The 24,364-nt window shown below is 34.7% G+C and overlaps 1 protein-coding gene across 2 annotated transcripts; it reads left to right on the top strand.

The window, feature by feature from the left end:
• The first annotated feature begins 5,473 nt into the window (after positions 1 to 5,473).
• Positions 5,474 to 11,390, top strand: LOC114409452 (phospholipid-transporting ATPase 1-like). Of its 2 annotated transcripts, XM_028372920.1 has the most exons (7): positions 5,475 to 7,404; positions 7,515 to 7,821; positions 8,243 to 8,945; positions 9,029 to 9,152; positions 9,286 to 9,505; positions 9,814 to 10,272; positions 10,935 to 11,390. In XM_028372920.1, the coding sequence occupies exons 1-7, from the start codon at positions 5,808 to 5,810 to the stop codon at positions 11,134 to 11,136; spliced, it is 3,612 nt and encodes a 1,203-aa protein (XP_028228721.1). In that variant the 5' UTR covers positions 5,475 to 5,807; the 3' UTR covers positions 11,137 to 11,390. The 2 variants fall into 2 exon arrangements, with proteins under 2 accessions (XP_028228722.1, XP_028228721.1); XM_028372921.1 differs by lacking the exon at positions 9,814 to 10,272 and having other exon boundaries at positions 5,474 to 7,404.
• Positions 11,391 to 24,364: the final 12,974 nt, after the last annotated feature.

Below are 24,364 nucleotides of genomic sequence, written 5' to 3'. Positions count from 1 at the left end.
TCACAATACACAGGAATCACACACTCCGATCAAGACATAATAACACATCAATTTCATAATAGACAATTAGCAAGCGTATGCAACAGTTATGCTAAGACTCAAGCCTATATGCAATGTGGTACCATGTCAGTGAAAAACCTCGTCGGGCGCCTAGGAGTACATGACAAGACAAACCACACAATAGTAAGTCAAGTCACTCTCACTAGGTAATATCACAGGGAGACCAGTCAGGGTCACAGTGTTTTGCGAGAATGCTCCAACCATATAGGATCAACATAGGCTTAAAGGAGCACTCAAACCGTGTGACCCCCAAGGCCTACACTCCGAAGAATCCGTCAGGGCCTCTCCCTCCTGATTCAGGTCCAACCCAGAAAATATTTTAGCACACAGACTCTATCTATGAACTGTACAAAACACACGACTCCTCAATTGTTCTCAAAATAATTTTAACTCGTCGCCCTTTAAGGGTCTTATCATTAACTCGTCGCCCTTAGAGGGACTTAACATTAACTCGTCGCCCAAAAAGGGACTTAGCATTAACTCGTCGCCCTTGAAGGGACTTATGATCGTGTGATTGTACAATTCATAGTTCACAACTCAATGCACACAACACCTCAATGCACATATATATCTCAATCATATACATACTCAATTTATGACATACACTTAATCTCAATCACAATGGTATAATCTCAATTTAACATGTTATCACACCTCATGAATCACATACACTTTACCTATGAACTATGCAATACACATATTTACTCAATTGTTTTTAAAATCATTTTAACTCGTCGGGTTCCCATAGTGGATCCCATCACAATACTCGTCGCCCTTAAAGGGTCTTACAATTGTGTGATTGCATAGTTCATAGTTCACAACTCAATACACACATCTCATCTCAATACACATGTATTTCATCATCCGTCACATGTTCAATTTATCACATACTCATAGTTTGAATATCATTTCATAACCTCAACACAACAATTTATACAAAAGATTTTATCACAACATGGGATGTAAAACCTCTAAAATAGTTTCTCACAATTGTATCAAAATCAATTAATCAAAATCATGGGTTAAACACAAAGACATCAAGAGCACTCAAGTTTATCAATCAATTCTCATCAGGACATCAATTGGTACATAGAACACAATAATATTGTATTCATAATCATAAAGAAAAATTATAATTCAATAAACATCCCAAAATAAACCCAAATTTAGTTCTCTAAGGATCCCTAGACATGTTCTCACTAACCCCCAATTGTGAATAACTCATCTCTTACCTCTAAGCGGACTCACGTGTCTTTTGACAACAATAGAGGCATCTCTAGCGGTTCCCTGAGATTCCTCCAGTTTTTCCTCCGACTGCTCCGATAGAATTCTCGAACGTCAGAGAGACGGAGAAGAGATTGAAGCCACCACTTGTACTGTCTTCATGCGATTCCTTTTTCTCCCTCCACATATATCATCTCGAAAATCCCAAAGGTGAAAGTGTGCACAATTGAATTTAGAACAACATATCCAAATTTCATGAAAATCTAACGGTTAACGAAACAAGGATCGTAATTTTATTGAGACCATTCTGGATTTCTGCGGGAAAAGAGAAGGCTACGGTGCGAAGGGTATTTCTCTTAGCTCTAACATGTTTTTGTAATTCCCAACGGTGAGAATGCTTGCAATTGGGTTTCGAACGCGATACTCAAATTTCATGACGATCCAACGGTGAATGAGTCTGAGATCATCGTTTTTTTGAGACAGGTTTTGTGGGCTGCGGGAAAAAGAAAGGGTTTTAGAGAGAAGAAGAAAGAAAACGAAAATGAGGGAAAGAAGAGGCAACATCAGTGTGAAAACTGACTTAATGCTATTTATAGCTAGGTTTACTCTATTTATTATTTTATAAAAACAAAGTTTATTTTATTCTCTATCAAACAAATAAATAAAATATCCTTTTTATTTTCTCTCAAATCATTATTTTAATTAATAATTATATCTCTTTATTTATTTATTTATAAAATCTCATCATCATTTTTTTAAAAACTCTATTTATTTATAAATAACAATCCTTTTTAATCTAGTTGACGAAAATTGGGATGTTACAATTATTAAGGATTCAACCAAGTAAAAGTTTGTTGACATAAAGTATTTGGTTGTTAAATAAAGAATTCAAAAAATACAAATTTGTATAAAAACATATAGGAACTCATTGCATGCTAGCTGATCCACTTACTAAAGGTATGACACTTAAAGTTTTTCATGAGCACACTGCTCATATGGGTGTAATTCATGATATACTTTAGTTTAGTGGGAGTCTTACTTATGTTTTATATTTTATAATTTACAAACATTTTGTTGTTTGGATTTTCTGCAGAAATAAAGTTGAAGTTCATCATTTCATTATTAGTTTGTTTTGTTTGCAATATTTATGTTGTATTTGGATAGATCTCTATAAAGAATAAAGTTTGGACCAGTTGGAAATAGGGATGACTAAGATCACAGTGCATATAATTTCTATGCTGCTTATCCATATTGACCTATGTCATTGAGTGTACTGGTATGGTGGTCATTGGGGTATAGTTACATTTATTGCAGTGACGAAAGTCACAATGATTCTATTATTGATACATGAGATGAACTAGGTTGTTAAGGTAAAGGTAAATAGCATACTGATGCGCGCTTAAAGATTTTTAATATAATTGTTACAATATGTAGGCTAAGTGGGAAATTGTTGGAATTTTCTATTCCAATAATTAATGTGGGCTAATATTATAAAACAATTATATTAGCTATTTATCATTAGTGGAATTTATTTTATGTGATTAAATTAAGTGAGTCCATTAGAAAACTAAATAAGATGATATGGACTTAAATGAGCAGATGTCACTCGTTGGCGCCCATTAAGGGATAGTGAGAACCCTATTAAGTTAACACACTATAAAAAACCTATGGTCCCCAATATATCGAACCGTCACATATAGTTTCTCTTCTCCCTCATTTAAAGGGTTACGAAGGTCCTATTAAGGAATAAAGAGGTTTCGGTTGAGGAAGAACCATGAAGCCACTGGTTACACTGTTAGTCGGTTATCCATTCCATAAAAGATCTTAAGAAGAGTACATAAATCAGAAATCACCTACGAATTCAGATTCTGCTATGTTTGTTTGATCAATGATTATGAATTCAGGTATTTCTAAAACTCTTTTTGATAATCTAACGTAATGTGTCCCTGGTGAATATATTGGTATTTTATAAGGACCCCCTAGAATTTCAACATTTAATTCATAGGTTCAAGTGCGGGGAAAATTTTGGGGTTTTGAGGGAAGGGAAACTGGCACAGTTGCAAAGTGGCTCGACATATCCCTGACGATGTAGGAGTTATTGATGCGATTGTGGTGGCAAACTGTCTACTTCATGCTTACCGATGTGGATGAACATGGTGGCTCTCATTCTCGTAAGTGTACCTCCAATTTCTTGGGTTATTGGTTTATTGGTTGCATGTTAGAATCAAAGTCAAAATCCCCTAATAAATCAAAACGAGATGTCGCGGTGGAGATCTTGTTCGCGGGGAGGAAGATGATGAACGGGATACTCGCGGCTGCACAGTAGCCAGAGAGCACGGCAAAGGTAGTGACCATGGTTGGGGAGGTGCGGTGTCTTAGAGAAGAAAAGGAAAAAAAAGAAAGAAAGAAAAAAATACTTTTTAAATTTGATCCCGTGTAAACAGTCCCATAATAATCTCAAAAAAGCATCATGTCTAACGGTTTGTTTTTGTTTCTCATCATACAGGACCTATTCCTCTTACGCATACTAGTGGTGGTCATTGCATACTAGTGGTGGTCGATCATTTTTAATTTCTGTAAGTTATTTTTTTTAAATTTCGTTTTAGTAAAAAAAAAATTATTTTAATGCCTTGTAATTTTTTTTTTCATTTTTAGTTTTTGCACTGTTTATGTGAAACTATTGACATAACACTAGTTGGTTAATGTGATAGTGCCACATTACCCTCCATTTGGCACATAAACTAATTTTTAATGGAAGTAAACGATAATGACCAAAATTAGTAAAACAACAAAGAATTAAAATTTTAATAAATAAACTTATAGAAACCAATAATAAAAAATTATTAACTTAGAAGAATCAATTTGATGTTTAAGCCCGAACCATCCAATTTAAATTTACTGTAATCCAAAAATCACACAGTTAATGCAGTCGAATACAAAGGGCTGATAATGATATTTTACATTTATATATATTAAACGCAATTCAATATGAGTCATCGAATGAACATCAAATAACACATTCTATAACTGCACCCACTACGATATTTGTTGACAACAGCAAATCCAGATTTAAGAAAGGGACTGCCGGTTAGAGCAGCCTTGCTGTTGTCGTTTCTCTAACCATAATTAGTGAAGGTATATAAACAATTGAGAAAAAAAATTATGCATTGATAATACTTAAATTGTCATTTAATCATATGAAAGATAAATTTATTATTTTTTACAATAATCATATTAAAAATTATATTAATAATGAGTTATAATTAAATAAAAATATAAAATTATTTTACACGTCAACAAATAACATTTAAATTCTAAACAATTTGTAATTTGAATATCCAAATTACTAAAAGTAACTAACGAACCTAAATTGGCAAAGAAGCTGCTGCCAATAATTTTTTTTTTACAAATATTAATTATATGCCCTATTAATGAATAATAAAATGAATTTTATTATTAACTTAATTTAAGTATGTCCTGTAGATTAAACTTTAAAAAATTTCTCGCCTCTCTAAATTTGTGCAAAACATTCTACTCTTAATTATGTTTTTTATACTTGATTTGTTTTATAGAAAAAATAAGTTGAGTATATATTTAATTATAAAATATTATGTGTAATAAATTTATTGACTTATAATAATTGTTTTAAAAATCACAAAACAGTAATTCTAAATTAATTGATCATATAATTCTTTTTATCACAATATATAATCATTAATTTTTCATATAAGCATACGATTAATTATTTAACATGATTGTAATTCCATACGGATACAATTCCACCTAAATACTACAAAATCTTAAGTCAAATGATTATAATTCCATTTCTCAAAGGCCCTTCCCAGTCAAATCTGACACCCTAACAATGAACAATAAACCCTTTTAGCTGACTTTCTAGAAGACTTGAACATCACCGTTCTTCTCTCAAGAGAAAGAGTTTTCCTCCCAATTCCACAGATTAACACAATAGATTAGTACAAGTCAAAGACACCACAGAAGCAGTTTATTATCTTCAACTTTTTCTCTCCCACTTTAAAATACTTTTATTTTCAATATCTATTATTTTAAAATAACACGAATCATTATTCTTAATTAACTTTAGACTAAATATAGTATAAAGTTTATTATTAATTTTACTGTGTTTCTAGATACACATGCTGTCGCCACCCATTACGACTTATTCATCACAAATCTTCTTCCTTGCAATTCCCTTTCATAGACTCATCATACCCTTCTTCTTCTTCCCTCTACAACGTCTTTGACCTTAAACCTCTCCCTCCCCAACACGCTATTCTTCTTCAAAAATTAATCTAACAACTCTTCTTATATACCCTTTTTTTCTTCTTTTCAGCTACCCTTCTCAAAGTGTTCATAATTATTAAACTGCTACATATACATATATTTGTTGCACAGCCACAATATTTAGTTTAGTTAGTTACTTCCTTAATTTTTTTTCCAAAGTTGTAGTTTTTGTTTCTTCAAGCCTTCACATTTTTCCACTGTCACTAGTTTATATATGAATCATGGGTTCTAATAGGCCACTTCTAATGACAGTACCATCTCCAACAACAACTTCTAGCACCTCTATTGATCCTGAGCTTCCAAAATCAAAGTCAAGTTCCAGCAATAACGCCTTCAACCCTTTTGAGAACACTCTCAACAACTCATCATCATCACGCAGAAGTTCTGGGAGCAGGAGCAACAACTCTATCCATGAAGTGAGTTTGAGCAGTTCAGGGTCCATTAAATCCAAACCTGTGAGGTATGGCTCAAAGGGTGGTGCAGATTCTGAAGGACTCAGCATGTCACAAAGGGAGCTCAGAGATGAGGATGCAAGGTTAGTGTACATAAACGAACCTTTCAAAACAAACGAGGCTTTTGAGTTTGCAGCGAACTCAATCCGCACAAGCAAATACTCCCTCCTCACTTTCATTCCAAGGAACCTCTTTGAACAATTCCACAGGGTTGCTTACGTGTACTTCCTCATAATTGCAATTCTCAACCAACTTCCTCAGCTTGCAGTGTTTGGAAGAACTGTTTCCATCTTGCCACTGGCCTTTGTGCTGTTTGTCACAGCTGTGAAGGATGTGTATGAGGATTGGAGAAGGCACCAGAATGATAAAGTTGAGAACAATAGGTTAGCATCAGTTATGGTTGATGGAGGAAGAAGCTTTGTGGAGAAAAAATGGAGGGATGTTAGAGTTGGTGAGGTGATAAAGATCAAGGCAAATGAGACTATCCCTTGTGATACTGTGTTGCTCTCAACTAGTGATCCAACTGGAGTTGCATATGTGCAGACTATTAATCTTGATGGTGAGTCCAATTTGAAGACAAGGTATGCAAAGCAAGAGACACATGGTAAGGAGGGGTTTGGTGGGGTGATTAAGTGTGAGAAACCCAATAGGAACATTTATGGATTTCTTGCTAACATGGAAGTTGATGGCAAGAAGTTGTCTCTTGGGTCCTCTAATATTGTGCTTAGAGGATGTGAACTCAAGAATACTAGTTGGGCTATTGGTGTTGCTGTGTATTGTGGGAGTGAGACCAAGGCTATGCTGAATAACTCAGGAGCTCCTTCTAAGAGGAGCCGGTTGGAGACACGCATGAATTCTGAGATCATTTGGCTCTCTTTCTTCCTTGTGGCATTGTGTACAGTCACCTCAGTTTGTGTTGCGGTGTGGCTGAAGCGCCACAAGGATGAGTTGAATCTGTTGCCTTATTATAGGAAACTTGACTTTTCAGAAGGGGATGTGGATAGCTATGAGTACTATGGATGGGGGTTGGAAATTTTCTTCACATTTCTCATGTCAGTTATAGTGTTCCAAGTGATGATTCCCATTTCCTTGTACATTTCCATGGAGCTTGTGAGGGTTGGTCAGGCCTACTTTATGTTCCAAGACAAGAGAATGTATGATGAGGCAACAAAGTCAAGGTTTCAGTGCAGGGCTTTGAACATTAATGAAGATTTGGGGCAGATTAAGTATGTTTTCTCAGACAAAACCGGCACTCTCACTCAGAACAAGATGGAGTTTCAATGTGCAAGCATCTGGGGGGTTGATTACAGTTCTAAAGAGAACAACAGCATGGAGAGGGATGAGGTAGTTGAACATTCTGTGGAAGGTGAGATTTATTCTAATACACACTTTTCTTAGTTTTTTCTTTAATGCATCCTAATTTTGTTTATTAGTGAAATAATATAATATGCTTCTTTTGTGTCATTATGTGCTCAGTGGATGGAAAGGTCTTCAGACCAAAAATGAAGGTGAAAGTCAATCCAGAGCTTTTGCAGCTATCAAGAAGTGGACTTCAAAATGTGGAGGGAAAACGGATTCATGATTTCTTTCTAGCAATGGCAACCTGCAACACTATTGTGCCTCTTGTTGTTGACACACCAGACCCTGATGTCAAGCTGATAGATTACCAAGGAGAATCTCCAGATGAACAAGCATTAGCTTATGCTGCCGCCGCCTATGGTTTTATGCTCACAGAAAGAACCTCTGGCCATATAGTCATTGATATTCATGGACAAAGACAAAAGTAAGTTGAATTTTGTTTTTAATACTTCTTTTCTTTTTCTTTCTCCACAAATGGTTACTGACAAACTAACTTCATACTTTTTACAATGAAAATGATGAAACAATTTGTAGTTAATAGTTTAACATTAGTGTTGTTTAAGCAGAAAGGAAATCATGTCTGGATATTTTTGTTGGATTTTCATGTCTATTTTATTAATAACCTTTATGATAACTAGTAGTGGTGAAGTAAGTCTTGATTCTAGAATATGCTGTATGCAATTTTGTCTTTCTTCTCTGACTCTGTAGTTATGATCTAGGAGTGCACATAGTAAGTTTGATTATCTTGATGGTTAAATAATAATCATGAGATGAAACTCTCTTTAAAGTGGTACAATGGTGATTAGTCTTTTTTCTAATGAATCATCCCATTATGAGCATTGCAGGTTCAATGTCTTGGGTTTACATGAATTTGACAGTGACAGGAAGAGAATGTCAGTTATATTGGGGTACCCTGACAATTCTGTGAAAGTTTTTGTCAAAGGAGCAGACACATCCATGCTTAATGTGATAGACAGGTCATTTAAAATGGACTTAGTAAGAGCCACTGAAGCACATCTTCACTCTTACTCTTCTATGGGTTTGAGGACACTTGTTATTGGCATGAGAGACTTGAATGCTTCAGAATTTGAGCAATGGCATGGATCCTTTGAGGCAGCAAGCACTGCTGTGTTTGGCAGGGCTGTGATGCTTCACAAGGTTTCGAGCATTGTAGAAAACAATCTCACCATATTGGGAGCATCTGCCATTGAAGATAAGCTGCAACAATGTGTGCCTGAATCCATTGAGTCTCTAAGGATTGCAGGCATTAAAGTATGGGTTCTGACTGGGGACAAACAAGAAACTGCCATATCCATTGGCTACTCCTCAAAGCTCCTAACAAGCAACATGACTCAGATTATAATCAATAGCAAGAACAGAGAATCATGCAGAAAAAGTTTACAAGATGCCCTTGTCATGTCTGAAAAGCTCATGTCCACATCCGATGTTGCAAACAATGCTGGAGGAAGTTCACATGCAACTCCAGTAGCCTTGATTATCGATGGTACCAGCCTTGTGCATATTCTTGACAGTGAACTTGAAGAACAGGTTAGTTTAGTCCCATTAAATCTAGGATGGTGTTTACAATGTACTTTATTCCTTGCTGATTTTGGCTACTTCTGTTGATTCAGCTATTTCAACTTGCAAGTAGATGTTCTGTTGTTCTATGTTGCCGAGTTGCTCCGCTGCAAAAGGCAGGGATTGTTGCCCTTGTGAAGAATAGGACATCTGACTTGACACTAGCTATTGGAGATGGTAATTGATCTGTTAGACCTTGTGGTTCCCCTTCAAAAGTTTGATAGCATTGGAAAATATTGAGTAGTTTTTGGCTGGTCTGATTTATGTTCTGTGGTGTAATAAATTTCATTATGCATGTGTTACATTACAGGTGCTAATGATGTCTCAATGATCCAAATGGCTGATGTTGGAGTTGGCATCAGTGGACAAGAGGGTCGGCAAGCTGTAATGGCATCTGATTTTGCAATGGGGCAGTTTAGGTTTTTAGTTCCTCTTTTATTGATACATGGTCACTGGAATTACCAACGGCTCGGTTATATGATACTGTACAATTTTTACAGAAATGCTGTCCTTGTTCTTGTCCTATTTTGGTAAGTTATAATCCAACAAATGTATGTGTGTGTAGCTGCTTTTATCATACAACTTCAAATTATACCACAAACTTCACCTTCAAAAGTTTTTGTTATTGGGTGATGTTCTTCGAAGCCTGTATTTCATTCAACCAACCCTGTGATTTTAAAAAAAATGACTTTTATGGTTCTTTTTTGGTGGCTTTTGACTTGTTCAATTTTCTCCTAAAGTATGATAATAATGGTATTTTTCTCTTTTTTTTTTCTGTTAGATGTATTTCTTAAGATTTTAAAACGTTAGTAATCTGTTATGTGTATGTGTTTTCTAGGTATGTGCTCTACACTGCCTTCACTTTGACAACTGCTATAAATGAATGGAGCTCCACGTTATACTCAATAATCTACAGTTCATTGCCAACTATAATTGTTGGTATTCTCGACAAGGATGTTGGTAAAAGGACTCTCCTAAAGTACCCTCAACTTTATGGGGCAGGACAGAGACATGTGGCCTACAACAAGAAATTATTTTTGTTAACAATGTTAGATACTTTGTGGCAAAGCATGGTTATCTTCTGGGCACCCCTCTTTGCATATTGGAGTAGCACAGTTGATGTGGCAAGCATTGGAGACCTTTGGACTTTAGGAGTTGTTATTTTGGTTAATTTACACTTGGCCATGGATGTCATTAGGTGGTATTGGGTGACCCATGCTGTCATTTGGGGGTCTATAGTTGCAACTTTCATTAGTGTCATGATCATTGATGCTATCCCCAATCTTCCTGGCTACTGGTATGCAATATCCTTTTCCCCCATTCTTTTTCTTTATTTTATTTTAATTTTTATACCATAAATCTAATGTCTAGCATTCATGGAAAGGTCATCCATATTTTCTGTTTGAGACACTTTAGATGCAACTATTATGCTAGATCTACAATTTTTGTTGAATATATTATTGATTATTGTTGTGCATGCTAGATTTTCTTGCATAACTTCCAAAGGAGTATACACATATTTACCACTAGCATCCCTAATAAGATACATCTTGCTTTGGAATTATTAGTCCTCTGAGTGAAAACAATAATTCATACTTCTGAATCGTTTACACTCAACAGATTTTTGTATTTGTGTTCCTGACTAAATATGTAACTTGTTTTACTTTTAAATCTCAGAAGTAGAACAAGACTAAAGAAAAATTTATGAGAAACCATTAAAAAATCTTGATCTAAATGATTCATATTTGGTTTTAAATGACATAGTTTGATCCATGCAACCAACCACAACCAGTGGGATAAGGCTTGTTTGTTGTTGTTGTATGGTTAATCATGGAGAAAACCATGTCAATTCATAAGATATTCTCTGTTGCCATTGTGTGCATTGAAAACCTTTGCAATCCTACATTGCTTATGCTTTTGTGTATAAAGACTAACCTTTACATCTCCTTAACTTTGCAGGGCCTTCTTTGATGCTGCAGGAACTGGATTGTTCTGGTTATTGTTGCTTGGAATCATAGTGGCAGCATTGCTTCCACGTTTGGTTGTAAGATTTGTTTATCAATATTATTTTCCTAATGATATTCAAATTTGTAGAGAAGCTGAGAAGATTGGGTATGAGAGAGTTGTTGAAAGTGGACACATAGAAATGCTTCCTATCTAAGATAATGCATCAAGATAAGAGAAGTGATCTTCTCCCTTTTTTTCTTTTGTAAAGTTGTATATTCTTTTGGCTATTGAGAGTATTTCTCTTTATTACCGGATTTCATTGGTTGCTATCCGAAGGATAGAGGTTTTGTTATCACTGTAGAGGTTTGTTGTATCTTCATTCTTTTGTATCATAAATTTAGCATGTTGTAAATAATCTTGATTACAACAGAAAAAGAAAAAGAAAAAGAAATAGTCGATTGCATGTTACATTCCTTGCCTCCTTGATAATGTTGAATTTATCCCCTCATTCTGTCGAGTTCCTTTTTCATTTGGTTCAATTTCGGTAATTTGTATTTTCTTTTGTTTGCATTGGATGTGGAATATTGCTTGCTAGCCAACACATGTTGTAATATGTTACAGACATACTCTTAAGGTAGGAACATGAACAATAAGATTGGTTTGGTTAGTAAGGATGAAAGTGTTGTCCATGGCTACTGGATGGCAATGAATTAGTGAGCGTAGAGTGACCCGAGACATGTGTTACACACATTGTCCTCAACGATTTATCTATGTAGGGCACAAATCGCCCATAATTTAATAAGCCTTTCCCATAAGAATGGGGATCAAAAATTGGCAAGTCAAGAAAGAAAAGAGAACACAACTTTGGCTAGAAAAAGGAATCTCCAAATTGTTTGCTCCATTAACATGGTGTCCCCACATAAGGCTCCACAAATGCCACCCATCACCTTCACCACAACAGATTTCAAGGCAATAGATCCAATTTAGGACGACCCCATGGTAATCAGCATGGAGATCAATAATTGTCTGGTCCAAAAGACACTTATTGATCAGGGGAGCTCAACGGATATCTTGTTTTGGAACACATTCAAGCAACTCGACATATTAGAAGCCAAGCTTTAACCATATGTGGACCCTCTATTTGGCTTCACTAGAGAAAGGGTCAATATGATAGGAAGCATAGAACTTAACACAAAATTTGGGCATGAAGGGTTCGAACACAAGACCATTAAGATCAAATATGTAGTGGGTACCTCCTACGACGTACTTCTCGAATGACCAACCTTGAACACTCTAAGCGTCGTAGTATCTACACCCCATTTAGCTATGAAGTTCCCATCAGTAGTTAATTCCATAATAATAGTCCATGCCTACCAAAAGAAGGCTAGTGAGTGTTACATGGCTAGACTACAACTAACCCATATGGCGAAAGGCAAGTCATACAAAGATATAAACAATGTTGAGATGTTAGCAGGTAGCTCATAAGAAACAGATGGCCTAAACCTTAACCCTAGAACAAATGGCGATTACCGGGCCAAATAATCGGTAGAAGAAACAAGTACGTTTTAGCTTGGTCATAAGGAGGGGCAGGTTAACTAACTCAGCAACCAACTCTCAGATGACGACAAGAGATGCCTACAACAAATAATTCGGTCACATGCTGATTTTTTTTGCATGGTCTATGCCTGACATGCCCTCCATGGATATGAAATTCCATTGCCACAAACTCTTCATATGTCGAGATGCAAAGCCTATAACTCAAAGGAAAAGAAAAATAAGGGAAGAAAGGTGTTAAGCAATTCGGCAAGAAGTGTCCAAATTACTTGCAGCATGGTTTATCCAAGAAGTAGATTACACTACATGGCTTGCAAATGTGGTTTTGGTCAAAAAATCAAGTGGCAAGTGGAGGATGTGCACCGACTACACGAACTTAAACTGAGCCTGTCCAAAGGATGCATGCCCTCTACCCAATATTGATTGCTTAGTTGATGGCACATCAAGACATAGGATTTTGAGCTTCCTAGATGCTTACTCAGACTATAACCAAATTAGAATGATCCGAATGACAAGAACAAAATGACCTTTATTACTGAATCGACAAATTACTGTTATAAGGTAATGCCATTTGGGTTAAAGAATGTCGAGGCAACATATCAATACTTAATGGACAAGGTATTTGAGCCTCAGATAGGAAGAAATATAGAGGTATATGTGGATGATGTGATAATAAAGTCCAATGACTTACTGAACCATATCAAGGATTTGGAAAAGGCATTTGGATAGTTACAAAAGTACAAAATGAGACTAAACCTAGAGAATTGTGTCTTCATCGTAGAAGGGGGAAAGTTTTTGGGCTTCATGCTAACCTATAGGGGAATACATGTGAACCCTGATAAGTGTTAAGCAATCTTGGAGATGAGAATTCCAAGGAACCAAAACAAAGCATAGAGATTGGCCAGCTGAATAGCCTCCTTGTTCAAATTTTTGCCAAGAATTGTTGAAGTATCCAAGTCGGTGATGAACCTACTCAAAAAGACAAAGCACTTTGATTGGAGTGAGGAATGTGAGCATGCTTTTCAGCAAATAAAAGCGACACTAGCAACAACCCCCCATCCCTCGATACTTACAAAGCTAAAAACTAGTAAGAGACTCATTGTGTACCATTTTCGATATCTGTAGAGGCTATAAGTGCAATTCTTGTCCAAGAACTAGACAATGAGATGAGACCAATCTACTTCATTAGCAAAGTACTACAAGACCCAGAGACTCAGTATAAGTTGGTGGAACAAGTTGTTTTGACACTGGTCAACGTTGCTTGACGCCTCCAACAATATTTCCAAAGACATAGGATTATTGTCTAAACTAATTGTCCATTTGCTAGAGTTTTGCACAAACCCAAACTGACCGGTAGGATGATGGCATGGTCCTTAGAGTTGTCAGAATATGAGATACAATATGAGCCGAAGGGAATGATCAGGGCATAAAGCTTGATAGATTTTGTGAATGAATTCCACCCACCACCACCAAATGAGTGGTGGAGGCGGTTCCTCCAACCGACATGGTAGTGGAGCAGGGATCATATTAGAAGGGTTAAACAACGTAGCCTTGCCACAATCCTTATGCTTCAAGTTCAAGGCAACCAACAACCACGCCGAATATGAGGTTGTACTAGCTGGCCTAAGGCTAGCAAAGGATGTGGGGGGCGAAGGGTCAAATGCCAAAGTGATTCTCCGGTTGCATCAGAACAAATTAACAAAGTCTTCCAAGTGAAAGATCCTCAATTTTTTTTGTTGAAGTATTATCATGCCTCTTGAAAAATATCATCACCTGCTTTGGCATTCCATGCATCATTGTGGTGGATAATGGTTTATAGTTTATAGAGAAGAAGCTCAATGAGTTCATGACTAGTCTTGGTGCATAACATTCGTCAACCCCCCCTCCCCCCAAAACAAATGGCCAAGTAGAAGCGGCCAACAAAGTGGTCCTGACAAAGTTAAAGAAACAACTTGCTCAAGCAAAAGGAATATGGGACGAAGAGCTTTTCGAAGTCTTATGGGCATATCAATGCACCCTTTACTCTGTTACACAAGAAATGCCCTTTTGAATGGTGTATGAGACATATGCCATGGCCTCTGTTGAAGTGGGGGAGATATCAATAAGATGTCAAAACTTCATTGAGGCAAACTACAAGCACTGCTAATAAACCTAGATTTCAGCGAACAAGTGTGAGAGGATGCAGTAATCATGACTAAAGCATGTAAGTAATGTATGACGCAATGCTTTAACTCAAATATAAAACCAAGATAGTTCAATGAAAGGGATCTAGTATAGAGAGTTTGAGGAGAAACCCTCTTCGATTAAGGTTGAACTTCACTATTATTAACAATTAATTCCTTCCTACAAACTCTCTTCGGATAAGGTTAAACTTCACTATTACTATATTTCCTACCCAAACACCTTATTTGGAAAAGCATAAACTTCACCATTATCATAATAAATACTTTGGATTAATTTGAACTTATCGCAATTATAATCGAAAGCTTCCATTATCTAGTATTATCCCCCCTGAATCCACTTTCATAACTTTCTAAACTTATCATTTTTCAACAAGTTTCGTGTTGTTAATGTTACAATTAATGAATGAGTAATCACCCAAATGCATTTCGGATTAACCATGTCTAAACACGTCACATCAAAAGACAGGTTTCAGATAAAAACTATGACTATCAGGTGATATAATTTATAAAGGCATAAACAAAATACTACTTTCTTCAATAAAAGACCTAAAGGCCAGAAAACATGTCACAACACGACACTAACGACCAAAATTACAAAATAAGATACCAAAAAAAACGACTACTATGACTCCTCGGACCCACCACCATTTTGCAACTCATCCTCATCCCTATCCTCCCTAGCATCGATTAGTTATCTAGTCTCACCAATGGGAGTAGACGACTGAGCATTGCTTGGAGGCACATATACAGGGATATCATCAATCACCACAAGGGCCCCATTGCATAAATCCTTATTAATATCAAAAATCAATTCATCTGACACATCACAATGAAAAAGCACCGGTCAAAGGAAATGTTGGAAGCCAGAAGAGTCATGAGCCTCACACACATTATTGAAAACTTTATGCTCAATCGTTTGTTTCTCCGCCTTCTCGGCATCCCTTGCCTTCTCGACACCAGCCAAGGCAACCCTTAATCCTTCAATCTCCTTGGCAGATTTCCTCACCGACTCCTTAGCAGTTAGGGCTCAGTTCTCCAAACCCTTAGCAATTTCTTCAAGTTTGGAAATCTTGTCCTTCAAGGTTGCATTATCCCCTGTCATAGAAATGTTAGCAGTTAAGGCCGAGTCCAAGGAGCTTTCAACCTTCTTCAAATCAAATTTTAACTTGTTAACATCAACAGATTCGGCTAGGTATTGAGATATGGCCATAGCGCGAGAATGGAAGGCCCAAAAGTTATCCTAGTTCACGGCATCATCATTCTTGTTAAGAACGTGGCAGTTGTTACCTGAAATGCTATTCGGACTGATGAGATGACTGGGATTGAAATCATCCACGAATAATCTGTTGTTGGTAATAATCGAGATGTTCTCCAAAGGGTGGGAGACAGGAAACTCCAATATTTGTTGCTTCATCTTCTTAGAACCCCCATGATCGAATGGTTCTACCGAGTGTCTATGGTCTCGGTGCTCCCTCTTGTCTTTTCTATTTTGGTTCTTTGCCGACAGGAGGAACAACGTCAGCAGGTGTGTCCCTCAGCCGCAGATTCCAGATGATTGATTGGGTTGGGACGAAGTTACCTACATCAGAAGGTATCCAGTTCTTGCACGCTAGTCGGAAAGTCACCATGTTTGCACCAATTTGATCCATAATCTCTACAACAATAAAATAAAAAATTAGCAAGTTCAAATAAGAAACCAAAACATATAAAATACCAACAACTAACCCTCAAGGTCCTTAATGGGTTGCAAAGATTCAAAAAGAGTGACTAGAGGCTTCATAGGAAGGTATCGAGGGAGCAACTTGAGGAAGATTAGGTCTCAAATTTCTTCATCAGTCAAGTGCTCCTTCGGGTAGTCATCATACCGGCGGAGAACTTGTTACCAGTAAAAGGGAAATAGAGGTTCCTTGGCCGAATCATAAAAATAGTTCCTTCTGAGGTCTGGCTTTATTACCACCTTAAGGTATTTGGTCTTGAAATTTTTGTAAGTTGTGAAGGTGCAAAATAACAGTCGAGCAGGCATGCGAACCAACAATACCCATCTTACCATCTTCTACGGTCAACAACAAAAATAATGAAGAAATAGGTCGAGTATGGCCTTAACATAATTATACAAACAAAGGGCTCAAAATGCTTGGATTGTCAGTATTGACCCTAACCTCGAAACCAACTTGCTCAGAACTTCTGCAAAACCCATTATTGCTAAAATACATGCATACCTAAAGAATGAATAAGAAGAACTATTCAGTTGAGAGCGAAGATTTTCAAACAAAGTTTATGCGGACGATGACGTTTTGGGTCCATTTTTAAAGGCAATGGGCCCATAATGAGCCCTGTCAATTTGTAACGTCAGATCAAAACAAATCAACAAATGGCAATTGAGGGCGTTTCGGTTTCCATTGAAGGAATATGAAAAGACATTGTGTTAGAGCATGTTTTTAGTCCAACTGTTGCACCCAAGGAAATGTAATTGCCTTAGTAATTGAATACCCTTCTCTCTCACTTACAAAAAAAAACCCTATCAGTCTTAAAAGACCAAGATGGCTTAGAGGCCTATATATTGGATAGGTATTCGGCCGAGGGAGAACAACAAACCTGGGCCCCAGGAAGCCTAAGTCGTCCTATGGAATAATCAGCCAAATGATGACCGAATAGGTCCTATAGAGTATTCAGTCAAACACCCTCCCGAACCTCACTTCACCACTAACATGAGATTAACAAGTAATTAGATTAGTTGGATACTTAGGCTATCTAAACTCAATTAGAAGGAGATTACCTAAATGGTAATCCGCCTAGCAAGGCCCATGGTCCAAGGTCCAAAAATGTTTGTATAAATAAGAAAGACCCTCAGGTTAAAACTGTTGTTCACCTCTATATATTATTTTTATTATCCTAGATATTGTTTAAAGTCGAGAACTTACTTGAGCATCATAGTACCTTTTGTAGGTACTCCCATTTCGAACAAATCTTGTTCGAGGCATAAGAGGATGGATAGGAACAAGGGACCCTTCAACAAGAGGAATGAGTATTCGATGAATGTTGGACATGAATAGAAAGAATGCCCCACCAAAACAAATACTACCTATTGTTCTATATGTAAGATATAAAAGATAATATTTTCTTGATCCTAATTATAAGAAACATGTGACTACTTTACTGCTAAATTTTATTTTTACCCCTAATTAATTATAAGGTCTTTAATGATTACACTTTTTTCTCGTGAAAGTGGAAGCATTTATTGAGTTGTCAATAGAACAAGATACACTCATTGGTTGAAAAATTATTTTTTTGAAAAAATCATATTTCAAATTATTTAATGTCATGGGTAATCTTGAAATAAAATTAAAATTTATGACAAACTAACTAATCTAACAATTTTTATTGATATTGATGAATTAGGTAATTGTTTCTCACATGTAAGACTAGAGGTTGTATAAGATATACTTAACTTTCTAAAAGTATATTTCCTATGTTACTAATTATAAGATTATTTTTAAAAATTTATTTATCTCTTTCTATAAGAGTTTCTAGATGTATTAATTTTTTTTCTACATATCTTTACTTAACTATTATTGCTCGAAATATTAATGAGAAGCAATTAAATAGATAAAAAAATAAAAATAAGTAATTTTAAAATAATAATATAAATAATTAAAAGATTTAATATAATTAATTAAATTAACTGTTTTTCTCAATAAAAAATTAATTAAAAGAATATTATAATTAAGAACAAATAAATATACTGTACTGTTTAAAACTATCCCTCCATCAATAAAGACCAAAAAGTAAGATGCAAGCTAGCCATAAGAGTACCGTTGACCACGTGAATGTTGCTGTAAACAGAGCCCAACCCTTGGGCAGTTTGTGATATTAATTGCTGAGTTATTGCAAACGAGGTTTTCATCCGCCAATATTGGTCATCAATGCAAAGATAAAGACATTAACAACACATTACCTGGAAGTGCAGACGGATATCACCCTCGTAAGAGCCTACCACACAACACACCCCAACATTTCAAATTAGAGTAGTTGTCCCCCGCATGCCAACACTTAACAACATTACCAGACACCTTTACCTGCAGCACACAATCATAATATGCTCCCGCAGGATGAGCCTAGCTATCCCTTGATAATTTCATTTCCATTATGCAGGTTCTCGTGTGCATCTGCCACTGCACGAATAGGGGACACATCTTGTACCAGTCTTTAATTTGATTATCAAACGCTACTTATTGTTGGAAGACACACCTATTTCGTTCCATCCATATACACCAAATCACTGCGCCCACTAGCTTTTTAACATTAATTTACAAATATATATAATGCACATATATAATTACAAATTGTATATATAATTTGGAATAATCTATAATATAAATATGACCCCGCAAATTTACTGTGATGCTTATATTCTCACTCTTTCTATTAGATATTTTCAATATTTCTCTTTATTTTTCTAGATGTGCATTTAACTTTTCATTCAACTAACGAGAATTTTTTTTTTCTCTTAAACATTTTATACTATCTTTATTTTATTTGTATCCATATATTTGGACTTTTTAGCCACATAACCCTTTTTATCTACTCTATATTATCTATACTTTTTTAATTAAATTTTATTTTTTAAGAAATTTTCAATATTTAAAATAATTTTATATTAAAATTTAAATTGTTCATTAAATCTAAAATCTAATATATATATATATATATATATATTTCAAATTTTAAGTATGTATAATTTAAATATTAAAAATTATTTTATTATTTAAATTATAATATATTACTATAAATATTATCATTTTTCTTTTATAAATAGAAGTATCTTTCATTGAAAATAAGTTTGCTTAAGTCAAGTAGAATTACTATAATAACGTTATTATTATGAAATTATCATGTATAATATACATACTAAAATATTAATTTTAATAAATTATCAAATAATTTTTAAAAATTATAAAAAAAATGTACACTTTAATATATTATTTTAACCCGTGTAATTAGCATTTTTGGTTTCTCGGTAGGATCTCAAGGTATTCTTACAAGTTTTAGTCCTTTGCCTCAGCTATGGAACTAATCCTTGTTTAGTCACATTTAAAGATTCACATATCTCCCTAAGAGTGTATTATGTGGATTAAGAACTTTTAATTTAATAGATAATTAATAAATTTAATTTATATAAAAAAAATACATTTAGTGTGTTTAGCAAGACATTTTAGTTAACTTTTAACTTTTTATTAATTAAAAAATTTATCGGATTGTTTGATAAACAAATTTTTTTAGTAGTTTATAGTGTTTATTGAGACACTACTTGAAGTAGTATTTTTTAAAACGATCTTATAGCTTTTTATATTTATTTTCTTTTTATCATTGAATATTATTAGATTTCATTTTTAATCTTTTCTATTTAAAGTAAAATTATATTATTTTTATCTTTTTTTTACATATGACAAGATTTTCTCATTTTTATCTTTTTATTATATATGATATTGATAGTGATATAGAATAAGTTATGTAGTTTTTTTATTTTACTTTGGATATTTTATAAATAAAAGTTACAAGTGTTTAAAAATAATTTGATACTAAAATCATAAAATAATACAAAATATATTTTTATCAAGAAAATCAAATTAAAATTTGTATACAAATATTACATAAATATGTTCATTTATGTAATTTTATATTTTTTTAACTACTTCAACAAATTATTTTACCAAACACTTATGATTTAATAAGATAGTTTTATATCTTTAAGCTAACTTTCAACTACCCACTAACTTTTTAGCTAGTTTTACCAAACACTTATGATTTAATGTGACTTATTTTTGTATGCATGTGAATCTCAAAATCCAACTTATAATAAAGATTCCAATCATTTTTACTTGGGAGTTGCTATAAGCTTCATTCCAATTTCTTTTGTGGCCCCTACCAAGGGGTTGACTCTTTTTTTTTTTCTAAAAATATCCTTCCCACAAAATCATGATTTTGTTGAATAAAATGCACAAGAAAATCATGATTTCGTTACATAATATATAACAATATCATAATTTCGTTGGATATTTTTTTTTATCACCCTAGACATAATGACAAAATCACAATTTTTTTTTGCACCCCCCTTGTGATTCCACTGTTTTTTTTATCACAACACAACAAATATTGATTCCATTGAGGTAAAAAAAATTAAACAATGAAATCTAGATTTTGTTGTACTATTTTTTTAAAAAAATTACATTTGGTGTTTTTTATTGATTGAACACTGCAACACTCATTTATTGACTTAACACTGCTTTTTTTGGGACGTATTGATTGCACTCTGCTTTTTTCTTATATGCATACCAAGCGTATTAAATAGATGCAATCTAAAGCGTTTATATTGTCGATGCAATCTCAATCATTGGTATGGCTCACGAGAGAACAGTACATCTAAACCGTTTAAATAGCACTAGAGGTTTGATGCAACTCAACACTTGTGCTTGATATTCACCATGTTGCTTAAAACATGAAGAGTGTATTTGTTGTTGTGTATTGCTCTGGTGACATGATTTCATCATCTGAAGGGGTATTGTTTAAATGTCCTAATGGTCCTAAATTCATCATAATAAGTGAGAACATGTCGCTTGATGCTTTAAGGAAAATAATTATGGACGTTATCGAAGGTTGCAAAATTTTACTTGATTTTTTTTTACCATCAACCTGTTTACGTAGGTGATGGTTGTGTTGAATACGAGTGTATGAAACTTAAACGCGATGATGATATGGAAAAAATGTTTCTCAAATTTTTATAACTTAGTAGCAAAGCTCCAATTGAGTTGAATGCAACTTTTGGTAGATCTCAAGATAAAATCCTAGCCCTACTACGCGAACCAAAGAAACCAAGATCTGTTGATGAAATCAATGCTTTGATGCATGATAGATTAGTGTAGTCATGTTTTTACTTTATAAAAATTGTAGAAGCAAAGCTTCATGGTGAATCAAAGGTGATTCAAAGGTGTTTTGATGATAACAATGATGATAACAAAAGGTGATGACAAAGGTGATGACAAAAAGCTCAAAGATCAATCAAAGAATAACTCAAGTGAATCAAAGATCAATCAAAGAACAACTCAAGTGAATCAAGAACAATTCAAGAGTTCAAGATAAGAATCAAGAATAATTCAAGACTCAAGAAGAAAGTTTAGATACAAGAATCAAGATTCAAGGTTCAAGATCTCAAGAATCAAAATCAAGATTCAAGAATGAAGAGAAGACTCAATCAAGATAAGTATTAAAAAGTTTTTCAAAACTTTGAATAGCACATGAGTTTTTGACAAAACCTTTTATCAAAGAGTTTTTACTCTCTGGTAATCGATTACCAGATTGTTGTAATCGATTACCAGTAGCAAAATGTTTTTGAAAAAGTTTTCAAATTGAATTTACAACGTTCCAATTAATTTCAAAAAGCTGTAATCGATTACAATGTTTTGGTAATCGATTACCAGTGCCTTTGAACGTTGAAATTCAAATTCAAATGTGAAGAGTCACATCCTTTCACACAAAAGCTTTGTGTAATCGATTACACTAATTTGGTAATCGATTACCAGTGACTGTTTCTGAATAAATCAAAAGATGTAACTCTTCAAAAGGTTTTTGACTTTTTCAAATTGGTTTTAAGTTTATCTAAAAGTTATAACTCTTCTAAATGGTCTTCTTGGCCAGACATGAAGAGTCTATAAAAGCAAGACTTTGATTTGCTTTTCAAAAATACTTTTCACATTCATTTTGATCAATCCTTTACAAGCCTTGAATCTCTTTGAACTTCTTCTTCATCTTTGTACCAAAAGCTTTCCAAAGTTTTCTGGTTTTCTAAACCTTGAAAACTTGTGTTATTCATCTTTTCATTCTCTTCTCCCTTTGCCAAAAAGAATTCGCCAAGGACTAACCGCCTGAATTCTTTTTGTCTCTCTTCTCCCTTTTCCAAAAGAACAAAGGACTAACCGCCTGAATTCTTTTGTGTCTCCCTTCTCCCTTGTCAAAGAATTCAAAACGACACAGTCTGAAAATTCTTTTGATTCTTCCTTTTCCCTAATACAATAGTGTTCAAAGTACTAACCGCCTGAGAATTCTTTTGTATCCCCATTCATAAAGTATCAAAGGTTTAACCGCCTGAGATCTTTGTCTTAACACATTGGAGGGTTCATCCTTTGTGGTACAAGTAGAGGGTACATCTACTTGGGTTTGACTGAGAACAAGAGAGGGTACATCTCTTGTGGATCAGTTCTAGTGGAGGGTACATCCACTAGGTTCAAAGAGAACAAGGGAGGGTACATCCCTTGTGGATCTTTGCTTGTAAAAGGATTTTTACAAAATTGAAAGAAATCTCAAGGACCGCAGGTCGCTTAGGGACTGGATGTAGGCACAGGTTGTTGCCGAACCAGTATAAAAACTCTTGTGTGTTTCTTTCCTTCTTCCCTACTCTTTTACTTTTCACTGTGCATTTAATTTCCGCTTTTACTTTCTGTTAAGTTTCTCTTCTACTCCTCATTCTCTTAATAATTTAGTAAAAGCCTTAAAAGAGTAATTTTTTAATTAGTAAAGGTTTAGGAATAATTAATTCAAACCTCCCCCCCTTCTTAATTATTCTGAGGCCACTCGATCCAACAAGTGGTATCAGAGCAGGTTTCTTGTAGAAAGTCTAACCACTTCAAGATAAATGGCCTCCTCAAATCCCTTGTTTCCTGAAGGAAATTCCATTCACAGACCACCCATTTTCAATGGTGAGGGTTACCATTATTGGAAAACCCACATGCAGATATTCATTGAAGCCATAGATCTAAATATATGGGAAGCAATAGAATTAGGACCACATATACCCACTATAGTAGATGTAAGCACAAGCACTACAACCCAAAAACCTAGAGATCAGTGGACAGAAGAAGATAGGAGAAAAATCCAGTACGATCTCAAAGCCAAAAATATCATCACTTCAGCCCTAGGGATAGATGAGTACTTTAGAGTGTCAAATTGTACTAATGCCAAGGATATGTGGGATACTCTCCAGTTAACCCATGAAGGAACCATATATGTAAAAAGGTCTAGAATAAATACCCTTACCCATGAATATGAATTATTTAGGATGAACCCAAATGAAAATATCCATAGTTTGCAAAAAAGATTTACACATATAGTAAACCATCTTGCATCTTTAGGAAAAGCCTTTCCTGATGAGGATTTAATTAATAAAGTCTAAAGATGTTTAAGTAGGGAATGGCAGCCCAAGGTAACTGCTATTTCTGAAAGCAAAGATCTCTCTTTCATGTCTCTTGCCACTTTATTTGGTAAATTGCAGGAACACGAGATGGAACTTCAGCGCCTCAATCAGAATGAAGAAAATGACAAAAAGAAGAGAAGCATAGCCCTTAAAGCCTCATCTTCAATACAAGAAGAAAACGAAGAAGAAGATTCAGATGATGAAGAAAATTTTTCTTTCTTTGTTAAGAAATTTAAAAAATTCATCAAGAAAAGAAGAATTGACAGGCATCAGAATTTCAATAATGGAAGAAAATCACAAGATGATTCTCAAGTCCTTAGGTGCTACAAATGCAATCAAATTGGTCGCATCAAGGCCAACTGTCCATCAAATCAAGAATGGTCGGAGAAAAGTGAAAAGAAAAGATTTGACGAAAGAAGAACTAAGAAAGCATACATTGCATGGGATGACAATGATTCATC

Source organism: Glycine soja, chromosome 4 (genome assembly GCF_004193775.1).
Source record: "Glycine soja cultivar W05 chromosome 4, ASM419377v2, whole genome shotgun sequence".
Classification (NCBI taxonomy): Eukaryota; Viridiplantae; Streptophyta; class Magnoliopsida; order Fabales; family Fabaceae; genus Glycine; species Glycine soja.
The sequence above is the reverse complement of the archived record's forward strand: the minus strand, read 5'-3'. Positions and strand labels throughout refer to the sequence as shown.